This window comes from Leptonychotes weddellii, chromosome 4 (genome assembly GCF_054177405.1).
Source record: "Leptonychotes weddellii isolate Sample4059 chromosome 4, ASM5417740v2, whole genome shotgun sequence".
In the NCBI taxonomy this organism is placed as follows: Eukaryota; Metazoa; Chordata; class Mammalia; order Carnivora; family Phocidae; genus Leptonychotes; species Leptonychotes weddellii.
The window spans coordinates 32,201,799-32,222,648 of NC_138372.1; the positions used below are offsets into that span (position 1 = coordinate 32,201,799).

At 47.4% G+C, this 20,850-nt stretch overlaps 1 protein-coding gene and 1 long non-coding RNA gene across 4 annotated transcripts in view; one reads left to right on the plus strand and one right to left on the minus strand.

Moving 5' to 3' along the window:
* ARMH1 (armadillo like helical domain containing 1) overlaps positions 1 to 20,850 on the plus strand; it is a 48,875-nt gene that overhangs the window by 17,887 nt on the left and 10,138 nt on the right. For all 3 annotated transcript variants that reach the window (XM_081818277.1, XM_081818279.1, XM_081818278.1), the window contains exons 4-7: positions 2,280 to 2,348; positions 3,298 to 3,464; positions 4,507 to 4,703; positions 7,411 to 7,495. In XM_081818277.1, coding sequence (XP_081674403.1) covers positions 2,280 to 2,348; positions 3,298 to 3,464; positions 4,507 to 4,703; positions 7,411 to 7,495 — 518 coding nt within the window. The remainder of the gene's footprint in view (positions 1 to 2,279; positions 2,349 to 3,297; positions 3,465 to 4,506; positions 4,704 to 7,410; positions 7,496 to 20,850) is intronic.
* On the minus strand, positions 13,626 to 20,305 carry LOC145721253 (uncharacterized). Its single transcript, XR_014144844.1, has 3 exons — positions 18,012 to 20,305; positions 14,888 to 15,006; positions 13,626 to 13,816 (listed from the first exon to the last, which is right to left on the minus strand). It is a non-coding gene; the product is annotated as an uncharacterized LOC145721253 (long non-coding RNA).

Genomic DNA, 20,850 nt, shown 5'->3' on the forward strand with positions numbered 1-20,850 from the left:
TAGTTTCCTAACTTTTTGTGACCTTGTCATACAACAGAGAAAAGAGACGGGCTGAAGTGATGTAGTGTGTTAAACCAGTGAGCCCACAGCTCCTCGGCTGCCCGCTAGTTATGGTGGATTTGGAAGGAAAACAAATCAACATAGCATCATTATGTCTTGTAAAATTGACTACCACCTAATCTCACATTAGCCTCAAACCCCTTTTTTAACCTTGAACTTCCAGAAGAGACCAGTAAAACTAAGGATTTATATATTATAATGACAAAAGTATTAGTTACCATTTATTGAGTCTTTTTATGCTCTAGGCACTGAGCTATGTGATGTACAAATATTAACTCCTCTGAGCCGCTTGTGAGGCCTAATAGGTGATCGGCATTATCCTATTTTATAGATAAGAGACATGAGCTTTGAAAAGGTTGAGTAAGGGCGCCTGGGTGGCTCAGTTGGTTAAGCGACTGCCTTCGGCTCAGGTCATGATCCTGGAGTCCCGGGATCGAGTCCCGCATCGGGCTCCCTGCTCGGCGGGGAGCCTGCTTCTCCCTCTGACCCTCCCCCCTCTCATGTGCTCTCTCATTCTCTCAAATAAATAAATAAAATCTTTAAAAAAAAAAAAAAAAGAAAAAAAGAAAAGGTTGAGTAATTTACTAGTGAATGACAGAGATAAGGTCTGAAATGGGTCTGTCTGGCCCAAAGCCCATACACTATCCACTCTCCTTCAGGCCTCCCTCCCCTGGGACAGGGCGGACCCACAGTTCCACCTCCAACACCATCCCAGGAGATAATCTGCATAAATAGCCCCACACCCTCCGTCTGTCTACAGGCAGGAAGGCCTGACCGGAAGAACTCAGACTCTGAGCTAGACTGCTAGGTTCAAATCCCAGTTCCATCAGTTAACTCTGGGACCTGGACAGGTCATTAACCTGTCTGAGATTGTTTCCTCAGGAAGTACATGGACATATTACTAGCAGCCACCCCAGGGTGTGGTGAGGATTAAAGGAGACAAGGCAAGCAGAGCACCGCAGTGCCTAGTACTAGTTAGCGCCTGCTGATACTGTGGCAAACTCCTGGAACTAATTGCTGGAAATAATGGACCAGAAATATGTGTAATGAGTGACTGTGAAAGCAAGACTAGCCTGGGACAGAGGAAAAAGAGGTGACAAAAGTTGGTGAGCCTGGCTGGCAACTGAGGAAAAGAGGGAGAAGGCAGGGAGGCAGGAATGGGGGCTGGGGTTCATGGGGAGCTGGGTGGAGGACAACGTAGGAAGACAGAGGCTACCCTGTGGGCTGATAACCTGGCCTCCAGCTGTAGTGGCAACAGGCAGGGGAGCCTGGCTCCAGAGCAAACACTGTTTTTGCAGTAAAGAGCCTTTCCTAATGAGCCAATCTGTCTCCACTTCTATTGGCATCCTGGGAACCAGGGTGCAGCAGAGATAATTTGCCTCACGCGCCCTCCCCCCCAACAAAGCACCATTACCTCCAACCCATTACATTAGCCTTTATCAGTCTTGGAAGCTCTCAGTCATCCTCCATGAGCTGCAATAATTTCAGCTAATTTCTTAAGTGTTCTAAGAGCCTGTGATGTGTTATGAGCCTAGTAATTGTTGACTGTTTCCTTTTCTGTTGTGGGTTGATTTCATACCTTGTATCCGAGCTGATGCGTGCTCTGGGTGCTTTATTACAATGAAGCTTTTTGCAAGGCTCACATTAAAAAATAACACTAAATACTGAGGTTGTTTTAAATCAGAGTTTAATTTTTCCACCATCTCCCGTTGTTCTTATTAGGAAGGCACGCAATTCTTCATAAAGATAGTGACCTCCAGTGTAAAGGTTTGAGCAAGTACAAAATTGAGAATTAATGATGAAGCCGATTATTTTTAGAGAAGTCTAAAAATGAGGCATAAAGTAATGAACTGTGCTGAGACCCAAGGGTGCAATGGTCATGGCTTAGAGAGGCTTGGAAAATTGACTGTGCTTTCTCCATGCACCTTTTATTCATCAGAGCCTCCTTGCTCTCTAGGGGGCCTTTTCAGACCCAAGGTGGCTGACCAGCCCCAGAAAAGCTTCCTGGGGGACCAGGAACATGCCTGCTAGTACCGCCCACCCCTGTGCCCGTCACTGTGTGTCGCCATTTACCCCTTCAGCCTAGTGGCCCCTCTCAGATAAAGGGCACAATTCAACTGTTGGTCATCCTGGGCCATAGAAGATACCAGGAATCAACACAGGATCTGGTTTCTGTGTGGAAAACCACCCTGAAATTCACTCTTTAACCTGTTATGCAGCTATATGACTGGCTCCTGTTTAGATAAGCTTCTAAAGTCTATTGGCATCTTCTTGTCAGCGGTGAGCAGGTGAGTTCTATTTCTAGAGAGATTCTGGGGTCTCAGTTGCATATGGGGCTCATGGTATCCTTGGCATTCACACCACATGGGACTACCGTGTTTTCTATCACACGGGTAGAAATCTGTATTTTAAGCCTGGCTAGGGGGCGCCTGGGGGGCTCAGATTTCGGGTAAGCGTTTGCCTTTGGCTCAGGTCATGATCTCCAGGTCCTGGGATCGAGTCCCACATTGGGCTCCCTGCTCAGCAGGGAGTCTGCTTCTCCCTCTTCCTCTGCCTCTCCCCACTGCTCCTGCTCTCTCTCTCTCTCTCTGTATCTCTCTGTCTCAAATGAACAAATAAAAAATTCTTTTAAAAAAAGCCTGGCTAGATCCAGGGGTTCAAAAAATGTCATCAGTACTTGGTCTCTCCCTCTCTCTTCTCCATTTCTCAGCTCTGTTCCCCTCTGTATTCTTTGGTCTCCATGTGCTATGGCCCTCAGAAGCTCCAGACATGCATCCTGCTTGCTCAGCCACACCCAAAAGAGAGCATATCTTTGCCAGGGGTTCCCAAGAAAGCCCCAGGTGTTGAGCCTCATTGGACCAACTGAGGTCACATGGCTAGTCCCAACCAATTACTGCAGTCAGAATGATGGCATGCCTTGTAACTCGCTCACCCTGCCAAAACCACACGGCCCATGAGTGGCAGAGGGGTGATTCCCCAAGGGATAGTTGAGGTGCTATTTCAAGAAGAAGAGGAACAGAGTCTGGCAAACTAAACACAAGAAACGTCCAACATATTTAACTTTTGCATTTGCTGCTAGAAGGAAGAACTTCCAAATTATTGTGTCACTTTGCCCATGAACACTTCCTGGATAGGAGGGCAAAGTATGAGAAGAAAGGACCTCGAGATCTCTTAGGAAGGTGAGTGCCAAGGAACATGACAAGTGTCTTATTTCTACTCTGGTATTCCCCTGGACAGTAATCGGTACCTTAGAGAATTTCTGGAAGTTGGAGGCGTCCTAACACTCTTGGAAATACTTGGGCTGGAGAAGATCAGGGAGGAGGACAAGAAGGAATCCATCAAGCTACTTCAGGTTATTGCAAACCATGGCAGGAAGTACAAGGAGCTCATCTGTGAAAGCTATGGTGGGTACTGTGTTACGACGGGGGTGGCGATTCCATGTCTCCCTAGGGGCCTGGGTGAAATGGTGGTGGCACCCAGTACCGCTCTAGGAAAATGTTGCACGGAAGCACTTTGTACAGTGGAGTCAATTAGCTCCTGTCCGTGTCACCACCACGAGAGTCAGATTTATGATTTCCTTGATTCATCATTTGCTCCAATCTTTCCATGGTGGTTTTGGAAATACTTCTACATTTTAAATATATCCTCTTTCATGCATCCATTCAACAAAGATTTATGAAGCCATTGCCTAAAATCCTTTGTGAAATTGAGTTATGAATAACTCTAGAAATAAAATGGAAATAAAATCATTGTCATTCATTGAATATGTGTGATATATGTATATATATCACATATATATATAGTGCTGGGGATACAAAGATGAATAAAATACAGTCCTTATCCTCAAAGAGCTTACAGTGTGGTGTGGTAAGAAGGGTAAACAACCCTGTAATTTCCCTATGTTCCATCAAGTGCTCTGATCGAGGTGGTTGGGGAAGATACCATCCCCCACATGTCCCTTTTTCAAAGCACTTCCCTCCCTGCACTTTTCATCATGGTTCTCCTCTACGTCTCCCCGTGGCCTCTCTGAGCCTCAGTGTATATATCCATTAAATGGGACTAACACCTCCCTCTCAGTATAGTTTCTGGGATTAAATGAGGCAGCCTTTGTTAGAACATTTAGTAAACTACTGAACGCTGCACGTGTTAATGATCATATAGCAATCCCAAACGCGTGTTTAATTGTGCATTTTGTGGAGCCATTTTAAACTTTAGAACAGATTTTGACAAGCTGACGTGCCTGTGTTGAAATCAAATCCTCTGGCCACAGAGCCATGAAGCAAACAAGACAGGGAGGCAGCATGAGAACTGAGCCTTGATTCTGCTTCGCTTGAACGGGCCTCGTTCACACATCTCAGTCGTCCCCTGCCCATATTATGTCATCTTGAGTGAGGATTGTTTTCATAATCCCCTTCTAATTGAGCATTTCCTCTCTTCTGTGCTCAGGTGTACGATCCATAGCAGAATTTTTGGCAAAGTCTAAATCCGAAGAGACCCAGGAAGAAGTGCAGCTTCTGTTGGATTCTTTGGTCCACGGAAACCCCAAGTACCAGAATCAAGTCTACAAAGGTCTAATAGCTTTGCTGTCCTGCGCATCACCAAAAGCTCAGCAGCTGTCCCTGCAGACTCTCAGGACTGCGCAGGTGAGCCCCAGCTGCATGCTCCCGTGGTTCTGATTCAACCCACACACTAACCTTAAAATTACCTACCACGGTTGCACTTCAGACAGGCATGAGAAACAGAGCTCAGCCTCCCACAGCACGTCTGCTGTTCAATGAGTATTACTTCCAGAAGGCCAAGGCGGAGCAAAGAGTTCATGTCGCCCAGCAGAGTGATTTGTCCTGTTTACTTAAGGATCAGAAAGATGTTGGCAGACTTAAAAGTGGTTGAGACAAGCAACAAAGATGATGAAAAGACTGTAGAAAAGCTTACAGGAGTCAATTTGGTAGGGAAGGAATCACGGTGCACTTGTAGACAGCGCAGGAGGGAAAGGCCAGATCGCCAGGGCTTGGGAAGGCTCCTCCTCTCCTCCTGGCTTCTGCCTTCCTCTCAGTGCCCTGGAATGTGAGTGGGATCCGATTTGGGACATGGTGGCCGCCTGAAGACACCGCGCTGGTAAGGAGGGAAGAGAGGCTCCAAGAGTGGTCTTGAGATAAATTAGCAAAAGCTCTCATAACAGCTCCACTCTGGGTGGAGGCAGGGAGACAAGAGGTCGAAGGGATGGTGAGGCCTGCCCTGGGGCAGGGGGAACAGAGGCGACTGGGTCAGACGGACATTTCTGAGGCGGAGCGCGTGGGACGTGGGGCAGTAAAAGAAAAGCAGGCAAAAATGACAGCCAGCTTTGGACTTGGCAGCAGGCTGAGCTGTGTGCCACCAGGAGAGAGCAGGGAAAGATCGATCAGATTTGGGAAGAGTTAGGTTTTGACTCAATGAGACTTGGTGGCTCCCAAGTGCCATCTAAGGAGCAGGCCCAGCTGGCTGCAGAGGACATAAATAGGTCATTTGTGTAAAAAACAAAACAGGGCGCCTGGGTGGCTCAGTTGGTTAAGCGACTGCCTTCGGCTCAGGTCATGATCCTGGAGTCCCGGGATCGAGTCCCGCATTGGGCTCCCTGCTCGGCAGGGAGTCTGCTTCTCCCTCTGACCCTCCTCCCTCTCATGCTCTCTGTCTCTCATTCTCTCTCTCAAATAAATAAATAAAATCTTTAAAACAAAACAAAACAAAACAAAACAAACAAAAAAACAAATCCCGGGCCTCCTTCCCATAGATTCTGACAGCTTTCAGACGGCCTTTGGTAATGCTTTTTCTTTTTAAGCTCCCCAAGTAATTCTGATTCCTAGCTCAAACTGAGGAATTACTGTTGAGGACATCTAGTAGAGATACCCACCGCACAGTAGAAAATAAAAGTCTGAAGCCTTGGAAAGAGACCCGAGATGAGGATGGCAGTTGGTTTTCCTAAGCAGAGAAAGGATCACTGAAACAGCAGAAGTGAGGGAGGTCAGCCAGGTAAAATGAACCAGAAGGAGAATCACCGGCATTTAAGAGATGAGCTGAAAAAAAAAAAAGAGATGAGCTGAGCAAGAAGGTCCAACAAAACAGCTGGATTATCATTATTATTTCCGGTTTCCATTTATTAAGTGCCTCCTACCTGCTAGGCACTGTCCCAGGGGCTTACTTCCATGATCTCTTTTAGTCTTCACAATAGCTGATGGAGGCAGACATTTTATTTTATTTTTTTAAAGATTATTATTTTTTTATTTATTTGAGAGAGAGAAAGAGCATGAGCATGGGAGAGGCAGAGGGAGAGAGAAAGGGAGAAACAGACTCTCTGCTGAGCAGGGAGCCCGATGTGGGGCTTGATCCCAGGACCCTGGGATCATGACCTGAGCTGAAGGCAGACGCTTAACTAACTGAGCTACCCAGGCGCCCCGGAGGCAGACATTTTAAAGATGAGGTAACTGAGCCTTGAGGGGTGTCCGGTGACTTACTCCAGGCCACACACTAAGGAAGAGGTATATACTAAGCAGGCACTGAAATCCAACTCTCCCTAACTCCAGAGTTCTTAGTCGTTCCATATACCACTCTGCCTCTTTGAAAAAGAGCAATGGAAGCTGTTAAAGGAAAACGAGGGAAAAAACGCCTGTAAAAGTGAAGGGAAAAGAGTTTCAACAAGGAGAACATGACCAGCTGGGTCAAATACCACAGAGAGGCTAAGTGTAGGTAGAACAGAAAGATGGTCCCCGCGTGAAAAGTTTGGGTGAATGTTGGTCCCATGGCAGGAGAAGTTAAATTGCAGCAGCCTGTCGAAGGATGCATGAGAATGAAGTGGCTTCCCCTGGGCTCCTGGGAGGCTTAGGTGTAGAGGGAGAATAAGAGCAATATCCGAAGGGCAATTGTGTGCAAAGTGGGTGAGCTTGAGGATGTTTCACGCTAAAGGACAGGAACCAATGCCCGGATAAATGTTGAAGAGGTAGAAAAGACGGGCTCCCCAGTCGCTTGAGGTCCCTGAGGGAGAGAAGATTTAGGATCCTGGATGAGTTCAGCTCTCCCCAGCCGGTGCCCACCCTCCCCCCAGCAAGGTAGCCGGCTCACCCCAACTGAATGCCTCCTGAGCTAGAGGGATCAGTGGCAAGCTCAGCAGACTGTCTTTCGGATCCTTGGCTGCCATATCTGGCCCTCCTCTGGAGAAATGTACTCATACAGTGCAGCGGCCAAGGCCCAGTGACTCACCACTACCCTCCCTCTCCCCATTCGGCCAGGCTGCCTAGCTGTTTGCAAGCCTGCTTTTCGTTTCTTCCAGGTGTACTAGATCTTAAGTAACCCCCTTGTTCTGTTGTCTTGTCTCGTCAGTCGATCATTGGAACCACCCACCCCAGCATCGTGGAGTGCGTGCTGAAGGTGCTGCGCACAATGCACCTCGAAGTCCAGTATGAAGGTAGGGGCGCAGCTGGGTCTGCTCCTGCTCACACATACAGAAGCTGACCGTGAGCACTAGACAGACTAGCTCTAACAGTTTTCTCTTAGTCACAAAGAACCTTGTTGGGTATCCTGGAGAGCCTTGGCAGCTGGTAGATGCTGGTTCAGTCTGATCTGCAAGTTATTCAGAAAATGACAGTCACTTTCTGTACTTTGAATCAGCCACGTGGTACTTTAACATTGGCTATGATCCACCTGGGTCCAGAGCTGGCTGGTTCCCAGTCTTTTTTCTTTTTTTCAAGATTTTATTTATTTTTATTTTTGCAAGAGGGAGGGAGGTAGAGAGAGAGAGAGTGCACAAGCAGTGGGGAGGGGCAGAGGGAGAAGCAGACTCTCCGCTGAGCAGGCGCTGAGCAGGGAGCCTGACTCGGGACTCAATCCCAGGACCCTGGGATCATGACCTGAGCCAAAGGCAGATGCTTAACCAACTGAGCCATCCAGGCGCCCTCTGGTTCCCAGTCTTATGTGGTACTTCCCCTCTAACCAGAAATCACCCAGAGGACTCCACTTGTAAGGAACTAAACTGAACAGTGGTAGTATTGATAAGTTTGCATGTATTCAGTCCTCCTATGTGCCTGCTACTTTCCGTGCATCATTTCATTTAATTCTCAAAAGAACCACAAGAATACAGAGCCTGACACATATTAGGTATTCAGATGCTCAAATGAACGAACGGTGGAGGTAAGTATTTTTATGTTTTTCAAGCTAAAGCATTGAAGCACAGAGATATTAAGTATGCTTCCCCAGGTTATACAGCTAACCAGAGTCAAACCAGATCTGAATCCAAAGCATATGCTTTTATTTTTTTAAAGTGATCCTTTTTTAATTTATTTTTTTTTCATTATTTTTATTTATTTATTTATTATTTTGTGGGCAGCAAAGCAAAGTTTATTGAATGATAGTACAAAGCTCCCAAAGAGGGAGGGGACCCGAGAGGGTTGCCCTAAAGTGGTCCTTTAAAAAAAAAAGAAAAGATTTATTTATTTATTTGAGAAAGAGAGGGAGTACATGCATGCTCATGGTGGGGGGCAGGGGCAGAGGGAGAGGGAGAAAGAGTCTTAAGTGGACTCCAAGCTCAGCTCTCATGACCCTGAGATCACGGCCCTGAAATCAGGACCTGAGCCGAAACCAACTAGATGCTTAACAGACTGTACCACCCAGGCACCCCCAAAGCGTATGCTTTTAACATGAACCCATGGCAGGTGTTTATAGGATGTTTCCTTCCGTGTTCCTATAGTGGTTCAGAGAAGGAAGATTCTGTTTTCAACAGGAGGGAGCAAAGAAGGGATTGCTGAGAAGGTGGTGTTTGAGCTGACCTTGGAGAATGGGAAGGATTTGGGAAAGTGGAAAGGAGCAGAGGAGGGCATTCTGGAAAGGGGAATGGTATAAACGAAGTTCCGGGCATACAGAAGTACAAGATGTATCTGAGGAATGACAGGTAGATAATTTAGTGGAAGTTTGGTAGAGGTCTCAGCCCAGGAAGACCTAGAAAGGTAGGCTAGGACCAGACCGAGGAGTACCTTGAATGCCAGATGGAATAGTGGGCACTCTGTCCAGGAGGTTACCTGGGTGGTGGTATCCGCAGTAGGTCAGAACCACAGGGAGACTCGAGGCTTGAAGCCAGTTGGGAGGCCTTTTGGGTTGTTCAGATAACAAAGTAAGAATGCCCCCATCTAGCCAAATATAGAGGCCCTGGCAAGAGGGAATGGACAGGACTAGGAAGTGCCTGGGTGTGGAGAATGAGGTGGCATAAGGGGAAAGGGCAGGGCTGAAGAGGCGGGGACACAGAGGCCCATTATGCAGGAAAAGTGTGGACATCAGCAAATATTAGGATCCCTGTGTCCAAGATGGCAGGCTGGTGGAGCCCCGGATCCAGGAAGTCTGGGAGGGGCAAGAGGAGCAGGCAGGAACCAGGGATCAGGTATGCATGTGAGACCCTGGGGAAGACCAGCAAAGGTCCAGAGGGTGACTTCAAATATCGATTGTTTTTCAGAGGCAGTGTTGAAATTGAATGTTGGTCCGTTTTTCCTGCAGTAGCATGCCATTTTTGTATTTGTTTGACCCCTGCAGGTGTGCTTGGGAAGATGGACCTTGTATGGTGAGAAGTAATGCTGTGTTAAAATAAGTTACCAGTTGGAGGAGAGTCTCCTAGCTGGGGAGGAGTTGCCAGAGAGGGGTAGGGTAGTGGAGGGAACTGAGTAAAGGTCAGACCCAGCAGCAGAGAGTTGTCGCTGCATAGGAGCAAGGGTGAGGGGGGTGACGTGGCAGTGGACTCATGTTAGGAAATGTAATCAAGCAGCCCGCAAAGATTACTGGGTGGCACTGAGCCTCCCTCCCTGCCACCACCTCCACGGGGCTCACATGACCACTCCTACTCATCATCACTTCTTAGCTTATGCCTTTCTTCTCCAAGGTCTTCTGTCACCTGCCTTCCAGCCCTGCCCAGATGTCAGCCCTCCTTCCTTTGTACCACCCTGCACCCTCTTCCCTGCCAGTAACCCCAGCCCTGGAGCAGTCATTTCCAGAATACACTGCACAGTTTCAGGCACTTCTTTTTTTTTTTTTTTTTAAGATTTTATTTACTTATTTGAAAGAGAGAGTGCAAGCAGGGGGAGAAGCAGAGGGGCTGGATGAGGGAGGGGAAAGAATCTGAAGCAGACTCTGCGCTGAGTGCAGAGCTGGGGGGGGGGGAGGCTCGATCTCACAACCTTGCGATCCCAAAACCAAGAGTTGGAGGCTTAACTGCGCCCAGCAGACGCCCCAGTTTCAGTGCACTTCTTACCACTTCTGTCCTTATATCCTCAGAGCAGTCTCTGGCCTAGGGTAGGTCCTTGTTGCATGTTTGTGGAGGGAGAGAGGGAGGGAGTTCTGTCCATACACCCTGAACCCTGGCAGAGGCAGAAAAGTGTGAAGCTTTCTCACTGCCCTTTTGGTTTGATGTCTGCTCCTGTGATAACAGTGAAACTGTGAGCCTCAAAATAATTTCAAACAGGCCAGACTCATAACCGGTGCTCAAGAAATGTCTGTTGAATGAAGGAATTATTCTTTTTCACCAGGGACTTCAAAAGGGTCTTGGTGTAACTGGGAACATAGAGCGTGTATGTGTGCTGTTGTCCACTAGGGGGAGCTATTCCACACGCTCGGCAGAGTGGAAGTTTAGGGAGCGAACGCGGCGTTCAGCTCCCACTGAAAATCCTCCAAAGGCAGGGCAGGGAAGGTCTGACAGGTCTTAGATGTGGTCCAACAGTGCCGAACAGGGAGGACCAGGGAGAAATTTCTCTGAGTTGGAGGACACCAAATTGCAAGACCAAGGTAAAGTCCCCCCAGGGTGATGGCAACAGTCACGGTTGAGAGAAGCCTGTGACCAGGAGGGGTGGGTGGTATAGCTGAATGGACTAACCTTAAAAGGGCAGGGTTGGTTTGTTTTTAAAAAACAAATATTGAGGGGCGCCTGGGTGGCTCAGTTGGTTAAGCGACTGCCTTTGGCTCAGGTCATGATCCTGGAGTCCCTGGATCGAGTCCCGCATCGGGCTCCCTGCTCGGCAGGGAGCCTGCTTCTCCCTCTGACCCTCCCCCCTCTCATGTGCTCTCTCTCTCTCATTCTCTCTGTCTCAAATAAATAAATAAAAATCTTAAAAAAAAAACAAAAACAAATATTGAGTGAACATCTGCGGTGTGCCAAGTACTGTGCCAGGTACTGGGGGTGCGGGGGCGGTGGTTGTGTTTGTACTGAGAAGAAAAAGGAATAGTTGAGAAGGAGGAGGGAAGGAGGACGCACTCCACCTCCCACGCTGGGAGGGGGTAGTTGACATCGTTCCCCTGAGAAGGCTACAGGGAAAGTGCAGTTCTCAGGGAGAGTGCGGTGACAACAGGGTGGAGAGGCTTGGGAGGCTAAGTGACTCTTTCCCTTGCAGCATGGGGCCAGGGGTTTCGGAGCCCGGTGGCGGCTTCACCTCTTTTCTCATTGAGAACTGCACCTCTGCGCCTCCGAATCTACCTGCCTGCCTGGCCTGTTACCCACGTTCTCGGCCCTCTTTCCCATCTCAGCTGAGTGTCCCTGCTCCTGCCGCAGCCAGCTCTTCTGCTTCTGCTTCTGCTCTGAAGCACATTCATAAAGCCTTCTCATAAACAGAGGCTCTCTCTTTCTCTCTAGAGGATCATCTCCGGTGACATGCAAATATGTTCTGTATCTCCCATCTTAAAAAAAAAAAAGAGCCCCTCCTTGGGGACTTTAATCTATGGATTAAAAGAGATTTAAAAGACACCCCCCCAGATTAAATTCAATGATAGCGTTTAAGGATGCATAGCGCTCCTTGATCCCAAGTTCCACTCCAGCTACTCATTTTTCCATTTTCTTCCTACTTGATCTCTCAGCTGCTTGTGACCGAATTGGCCCAAAGCAACTTTTCTTCTCTGGGCTTCTGTGACATCACTTCCAGTTCTCCTCCCTCAAGCTGGGTCTGCCATGTTTGTTATGATTGCTTTGCTACTTTCTCCTATTTCTCTGACTGTTGGGTCAGCCTACTTCTCACCTCTTTACCCACACCTTCTGCTTGCATGATTTTGTCTAGTCCCCAGCTTTACACACCACATATATGTTATATATTCAGGTACCAGACTGTGTCTCTGGCCTGACCTCTCCCCTGAAATCTCCCCAGACATCTGAAATTTATAGCCAAAACAGAACTCTTGATTTTCTTCCCAAATCCTACCCTGTCTCCTATTTTCACTAAAAGGTGCCACCACCAACCCAACTGCTCAACTAAAAAGTGTAGGCCTAGTACCAAATGATCTGCTTTCTCTCACCTCCCACTGTGTCCCACCCTTACCGAGTCCTCTCGGTTCTGTCCCTGCTTACAGTCTCTGTCCCCACCACCACTGTGATCGCCCGTGGCTAACTCACCATCCTGTCGCTAAATTCCGCTTCCATCCTGGCCTCCTATAATCCATTCTCCCATTGCAGCCAGAACGATCATTTCAAAAATAGGTTCCCCTTGCACCTGCACTAAACTCTCCACACCTGCCATGGCCAGCAAAGCTTCTGGAAGGCTCTTCCCCCAGACCTTGGATTGATGGACAACTTCTCAAACTTCAGCTCAGACGTCTCCTCTGAGAGAGACCTCTGACCACTCTCTCTAAAGCATCCCCACTCCCTTCCACTGACCCCTCGGGCTCTCTCCAACATGCCACATCACTGCACTTACCTCTTTCAGAAATTATCTCGCTCACTCATTTACTTGTCTAGTGTCTGTGCTCTGCAAGAAAGTCAGCTCCATGAGAGCTGAGGCTTCATCATCTTTGTCTACCATTGTACCCTGGTGCCTACAGAATACTGGCAAAAGTAGCCTCTTAGATATTTGTCGAATGAATGAATGGAGATGAATGAATCTTGTATATCCTCGTTTATAGTGACAGTCATCAAATTGGAAATAGAATTTGAAATACCTAATTTTTTCAGCCCAGATGGCAAAGTGCAGGCTGTGTGCATTAAATGACCTTTTATTTCCTGAGAGTTCTTAAGGCCAAGGAAGAGAGTTTGGAGAAGGGGGGAAAAAAAGGAATGTTTCCTAGAGGAAGGTAAGAGATGGGAAGGCCACATGCACAGAGAGTGGATGCTGTGGTCACCCACTGCTTCTAACAAACCACTCCAAATTTAGTGTCATAAAATGATCACTATTTTAACTCTCGCATAGTATGTAGGTCAAGTATTACAACAGGACACAGCAGAGATGGATTATCTCGGCTCCCTGTTATGTGGAGCCCACCAGGAAGACAGCTGGGGGTCACAGCTGGAACGAGAGGCTAGTACTGATTTTTCCTTTCCCCTCAGGCTCCAGTATGGTTCCACACGGCACCTTTTTTCTTCCGAAAGAGTGGAAGAGAAACCTGTGCGCCAAGGAATGGTTTTCCAGTCCTCAGTACAGGGGATTCTGGTTGTCCATTCTCTGTCTATTCCTCACTTTGAAGTAGAAATAACCAGGGAAAGGGTAATGATGTCCACTAATTTCTGAGGGGTTTTTTTTTTTCCCTAGAATTAAGATTTTAGAATTTCTTTTAATGATGATCCCATTTAACATTAGAGAGCCAAAATTAAAATTAAGGGAGGTCTTCTTCAAAGTGGTCCTGCCTGGAATTTATCTCCATTTATGATTTCTGTGAAGTGAAAAATGGCAGTTTCCTCCCAGGGAGGATTGCTATTCCAGGAATTGGTGTCAGGCAGGGACTTAATCATGACGAGCAATCTAAAGCCGCGGAAGTACTCGTTCACTGGCCTCCCTTCCTAGAGAAGAGAAATGTCAAAGTCATAGAAAGTTTTGCAGAAGAAGAAATTAATGAGTTCTGTTGGGAATTTGAAATACATATGTGTGTGTAAATATATTGGTATCTTTTACAAATCAATTATTACCTTAGGATCATAAAAATTACTATGTATGACTTAATTAGAAGTAGACCAATCATTGTAAATTAATTTCCCAAATATTTGCCTGCCAAAAATCAATTAGCCAAATGACCAATTTGCTGCGTGCCCAACTCACCAAATTACCAATTTACTGACAACATGAAGTTTCCTTTAAATATTTGTAAAATTTAGCCATTGGTTGTATCAGTAGGACCTAAGAGAGCTGGGAGAAGCCGGGACTTCAGAATTCCCTGGGCCTTCACCCCTATCTGCCCTTGGTTGGCCCCCTTCTCTAGCCCTTGGTCTCCCTTTCTCTGTCCCACCTCTCCCCATCCCCTCTTCTCAAGGATGGGTGGGCTAGGCCACACAGTATGGTGACATCCAGCAGGGTCCCCCACCAGGTCCCCGTTCCCTGCCATATAGCTACAGAGCTTGGGCAGAGACAAATGAAGATTCCTCAAAATGCTGCTTTGCAGACAAAATGAAAGTCGTTATATTCAAACTTTGCAGAAATCTACAAAAGCTGTTAAATCAATCCATATGTAATCCATTATACATTGCTCTATAACAAATTACCTCAAAACTTAGTGGCTAAAAAAATAAACATTTTTTAAAGATTTTTATTTATTTGAGAGAGAGAGAGAGAATACAGAGGGAGAAGCAGGGAGCCTGATGAGGGACTCAATCCCGGGACCCTGAGATCATGACCTGAGCTGAAGATAGATGCTTAACCGACTGAGTTACCCAGGAGCCCCCCAAATAAACATTTATTATCTCACACAGTTTTTGTGGCTCAGGAATCTGGGAACAGCTTAACTGAGTGGTTTTGGCTCCAGGTATCTCATGAGGCTGCAGTCAAGCAGTCAGCAGGGGCTGCGGTCATCCGAAGGTATGACGGGACCTGGAGGACCCCCCCCGCCCCGCACCTTCAGATGTGGCTCACTCACACACCTGGCGAGTTAGAGCTTGTTTTTGACAGGAAGCCTTGAGTCTTCACCACGTGGGCCTCTCCATCAGGCTGCTTGACTGTCCTCACACCAGGGCAGCTGGCTTCTCCCAGAGCGAGTGATCTGAGAGAGCGCAAAGAGGGGGCCCCACTACTTTTTATAATCTAATCTCTCTCAGAAGTTGCACACTGTCACTTCTGTTTACCCTGGTCATTGGCGGGGGGGGCGGGGCGCGGCTGGCGGCTAGGGAGGAGAAATGGGCTCCACCCCTTGAGAGGAAACAGACTAGAACTTTTGTGGACATATTTTAAAACCACTGTACTATCTCAAAAAAAAAAAAAAAACCCAGCTGTGCCAGTTTCCATTCCCACCAGCAGTATGTGAGGGTTCTAATTTCTCCGCACCCTTGCCAACACTTGTCATTGTCCTTTTTTTTTTTAAATAGCCATCCTAGTGCATGCAGAGGGGTGGTACCTCATTGTGGTTTTGGTTTGCATTTTCCTAATGACTAAAGATGTTAACATCTTTTCAAGTGCCTGTTGGCCATTTATATTTCTTCCTTGGAGAAATACCTTCTCAAGTCCTATGCCCATTTTTTTTTTTAAGATTTTATTTATTTGACAGAGAGAGACACAGTGAGAGAGGGAACACAAGCAGGGGGAGTGGGAGAGGGAGAAGCAGGCTCCCCGCTGAGCAGAGAGCCTGATGCGGGGCTTGATCCCAGGACCCTGGGATCATGACATGAGCCAAAGGCAGACACTTAACGACTGAGCCACCCAGGTGCCCCCCTATTCCCATTTTTAAAAATTAGCTTGTTTGTCTTTTTGCTCTTGAGTTGTAGGAGTTCTTTGTATATTCTGGATACTAGAATGGTTTCTCCCATTCTGTTGTCTTTTCACTATTTTTTTAAAAAGATTTTATTTATTTATTGGAGAGAGAGAGAGAAAGTGAGTGAGCACACAAGCAAGGGGAGAGGCAGAGGGAGAGGGAGAAGCAGACTCCCCTGCCGAGCAGGGAGCCCAACGTGGGGCTCCATCCCAGGACCCCGGGATCATGACCTGGGCCAAAGGCAGACGTGTTAACCGACTGAGCCACCCAGGTGCCCTTGTCTTTTCACCTTTTTGATAATGTCCTTTGTTGATTTATTTTTATTTTTTTATTTTCTTTTTAGATTTTATTTATTTATTTGAGAGAGACAGAGACAGAGATAGTGAGAGAGAGCACAAGTGGGGAGGAGAGGGAGAAGCAGGCTCCCCGCAGAGCAAGGAGCCCGATGCAGGACTCGATCCCAGGAGCCTGGGATCATGACCTGAGCCGAAGGCAGACGCTCAATCGACTGAGCCACCCAGGTGCCCCATTTGTTGGTTTATTTTTAAATGATTTACATTTTTTGTTCATTCATTTACTTATTCAAAAGAGCAGGCACTGGGCTGGGCACTGAGTGTATAGTGACACACAAAACGAAGTCCCTGCCGGGCTAGAGCTTTGACCCAGCAATCATAATACCAGTAATGATAACTAGTCATCACTACCAGTGAGGACTGTGTGCCTGGCACTGTTTTAAGCTCTTCAATTATGTCATACAGTCCTCAGAACAATTCTGAGAAATAGGTACTGTTATAATCCCCAGTTTTCAGATGAGGAAACTGAGGCACAGAACAACTGAATAACCCGCCCAAAGTCTCAGAGACGATAAGTGGGAAAGTTGTGGGTCACACCCAGGCAATCTGACCCCTGCACCCAAATCCTCACCACCACACTGTCCTATCTCTTCAGTATTACAAAAATAAGACTTTTAAAATTTTTACCACTTTTGAGAAACAGTCAAAAACCTGAGGATGGACAATATTATTACCATAAAACATAATAATGTTTTCTTAGCTTTATGCCCTTCTCAGGGTCATGCAAATACTATAAGATCTCATTTTTAAAACTACACCTTTTGGGCACCTGGGTGGCTCAGGCGTTAAGCATCTGCCTTTGGCTCAGGTCGTGATCCCAGGGTCCTGGGATCGAGTCCCACATCGGGCTCCCTGCTCAGCGGGAAGCCTGCTTCTCCCTCTCCCACTCCCCATGCTTGTGTTCCCTCTCACGCTGTGTCTCTCTCTGTCAAATAAATAAATAAAAGCTTTAAAAAAAAAACAAAACTACACCTTTTGCCCCATAGAACCTTGTGCCTTTACTTTCCGCTTCTGAGCTAATCCACATCAGCAGAAGTTTCAGCCTTTCCGGCTGTGTAAGAGGCCACCCGTCCCGTGTGACTTCATTGAACAACAGTCACAACGCTCTGAGGCTAAAGGATAGTTTAACATAAAAATCTGCTGAATATTCTTTTTTTTTTTTAAGATTTTATTTATTTGACAGAGACAGAGACAGTGAGAGAGGGAACACAAGCAGGGGGAGTGGGAGAGGGAGAAGCAGGCCTCCTGCTGAGTAGGGAGCCCTACTGGGGGCTCGATCCCAGGACCCTGGGACTATGACCTGAGCCGAAGGCAGACGCTTAACGACTGAGCCACCCAGGTGCCCCAAGAATCTGCTGAATATTCTTAAAAGATAGGTTATTTCCCCAAAATTATATACTTCAACTGCCACACTTTATTCACTCTTCCTAAGTTTTATTAAACAGTCTCCCGTAGTTGTTTGTTTGTTTTTAAATAGAAAGTCCTTGGGGAACACTCCTTTCTAATGGCCCAGTTTACCTGGCCCTCCAAACCTCCTTGTCCGCCCGGACCTGGCACTGTCTGCCCTCGGGCGCCTGGGGCAGTGGTCAGTGCCCCACTCAGGTGCCCGCGCACGGGCTGGTTGGACTCCGGGAGCCTTGCCCGGAAGAGCAGACACCCGTGGAAGACACTACAGTAATTCTTAATTCAGAAGCAGTACATATACCCCAGAGCACATAACATTAATTACTTCATCGACTGGCTTTTTTAAAAGAAGTAGTGTGTAAAATATGCTTTTTATGTTTCAACAATGGGCTTTGAACAGGATGTGGTGAAAGAGGTGGTGAGATGTACAGGAATCAGAGATAGAATGCGGCTGGTCGGGAAGATCCTTGACACTGGTCTCTTCCTTATAACAGCAACTTGCCAAGTGTATTCACACTCTCACCCCTGGAAAAGGAAGCAAACCTGTGTCTGGACGCTCACTGAAGCACACTTCTCACATGTGGCCAGTAGGTGGCAGTCTCGCGTGGAACTGAAGACCAAGAACTGGGACTCGGGTTTCCCAAGGCTCTAGGAGCAAAAAATTATAAAACAAACTTCCTCAGTGCCGAGTGCCTTAGAAATCGTTGCGTGCTGGGGCGCCTGGATGGCGCAGTCGGTTAAGCGACCGACTCTTGGTATTGGCGCAGGTCGTGATCTCAGGGCCCTGATCTCAGGGTGGTGAGATCAAGCCCCGTCCCCAGTCCCGAGTGGGCTTGAGACTCTCTCTCCCTCAGCCCCTCCCCCCAATAAATAAATAAATCAAAGGAAGGAAGGAAGGGGGGAGCGAGGGAGGAAGGGGGGAGCGAGAGGGGGAGGGAGGGAGGAAGGAGGGAAGGAAGGAAAATAGTCACATGCCACAGTTCCCAGGTGCAATGCCATGTCTAAGTTTCCGTCTGTCCAAAGAATACTGAGCCCACCACTGCGACCCTGTCTCCTATTCGTTGTGATTCGCCAGGCAAGTCATTTGTTCAGGGTTTCTTCAGCTATCAGACAGGTGATCAAGGAACTTTCTCCCCGGGCTGACAGGCTGTGGCTTCTGTGGTTGCTCTTTGGACTGGAGGGATCCCTTCTTCCGCACTGCAGTTTCCGTGAGCGTCAGTGCGCCACTTTGCATCTGTTTGGTCTACTGCTGTACCAGGCAGCACAAAGCAGCTGCTTCTCAGCCTCAACGGGTGTGACCTCCCCATGGCTCTAACCCTCCTGATCACACTCTCCTCCCTGAATACTCTGATCTCTTCCTTCCCTGACCTGAACTCTCCTAGTTTCCTCCTCTCTGTCAGGAAACTGTTGCTCAGTCCTTTGTACATTCCCATCCTTCCACCAGTCCCTTAGGTGCAGGTTTCTTTTTCTCTCAGGATTCAATCCCAGGTCCCCTGCTCTTCTCTTTCCTTTCTGTCTCTGGTACCTCATCTACTCCCATGGTTTCAGTGACCGTCTATAGTGCTAGAAACACGAACGGCTCGCCTTTATAAGGTGTCTACTCCAAGTTAGGTACTGCTCCAGCTCTCTACTCGTTAGTCCTCACAACAAGCTGACAGAGTAGGCACAATTATTATTCCCATCTTGTGGCAGTCGGGCAGAGCAGTTGAGTGACCTCTCTCCAGCTCACACTGCTCTCCTGAGCTCCATCCCAATTTTTCCATTTGCCTTCTGAACATCTCCCCTCGGCTGTCACTGACCATGTTCAGAACTGGACTCCTGAGAGTCCAGCTCTAAGGTCCCAATCTCAGTGAAAAGCACCCAAGGCTGGAAATGTAGGTCATTGCCATCTCTTCTTCCTTCCCGCCTACAATCAACTTCTAACAAGACCAATCAACTCTTAACTCCTTACTATCGTTCAAATCTCCCTATTCTTCATTCTGTCTCCACTGCTGTAACTCATATCTCTATATTTCTCACCTCTAAGCCAACCTCCATCTCTCTAGCATGGTCCCCACACAGTCCGTCCTCCTCATCCTCCACCCGAGCCGAGGCAGCAGAGCTTAGTGGTGAAAAATATGAGTTTTGGAATCCCGACAGAGTCATTCTGCTACTTTTTAGCTGCTTGATCTTGGGTAAGCTACTCAACATTTTTGAGTCAGTTTCCTCTGAAATGAAAGACAAGAGGGGCTCCTGGGTGGCTCAGTCAGTTGAGCATCCGACTCTTGATTTCAGCTCAGGTCATGATCTCGGGGTCATGGATAGAACCCCACGTCAGGCTCCATACTCAGTGAGGAGTCTGCTTGAGATTCCCTTTCTCCCTCTCCCTCTGCCCCTCTCCCTGCTCACCTGTGAGCATGCACGTGCGCTCTCTCTAAATAAATATATATTTTTTTAATCTTTGAAATGAAAGACAAGAAAAAACACCTGCCCTATGCGGTGGCTGGCACATGCAAAGTCCTCAGAAGCCAGTCTGTCTCCTCAGGCTTAGGTCTCACTCCATGACCCAACACCCCATTTCCTAGCCAGACCTCCCTGCTTGTCCGGCCACAGTGGTGGCATGCACTTGCCACATTCTTCATTCCAGTGCCTCCCTTCTCCTCCATGGCTTTGTCAGCTCACATGTCACCTTCTCCAAGAGAGCCTTCTCCTGATTCTCTGTCCCCCAGTTCCTCAACATACCCTCACACTAACCTGACTTGCTTTGTGTTCCCATGGCTCTTATAATACTACAGCGTACATACCAGTTTCCTTACTGGTATCCCCCATTAAACTGTGTCATCCCTGAGGGCAGGGATTGTATCTTTGTCCTCCTCGTAGCCATAGCACAGGGGTCTGGCACACAGAAGATGCTCAGAAAGTATTTTGTTGGATAAATGAATGAACCAATGAATAAATCAGTGACTGAAACAATTTAGGACAGTTGGGTGTTGTCAGCAATACAGGCTTCGGGCAAAGCTGCCTAAGACAGTAATCCCCCGTTGCCCTTTGCTTTCTGAATGCTCTGCTATGCTTCAGAACTAGCACAGTGGGTAAAGAGTTGTAACTGGCTGTGGTTCCTATGGAGATATTTGGACAGAGACTAGCCCTTTCACTTTTGGTGTAAACATGGACAACTGTGAATTTTAAAACTCAATCAAAAATGATTCAGTGAATAAAGTTTCATTTTTCCAAGGAGTTCCAAGTGTTGCAGACACACTAGCAATGCAGGCTTAAGCGTTTAGGGTAAAGTGAGTAGGCAAAAGCAGATATTTATCTCCTGGAGAACTTGGTCCTACGTGGGCAGAAAATATGTTTTGTGGTCAGGGAAATTTCATAAAAATATTTTCATTCATTCTTTCCA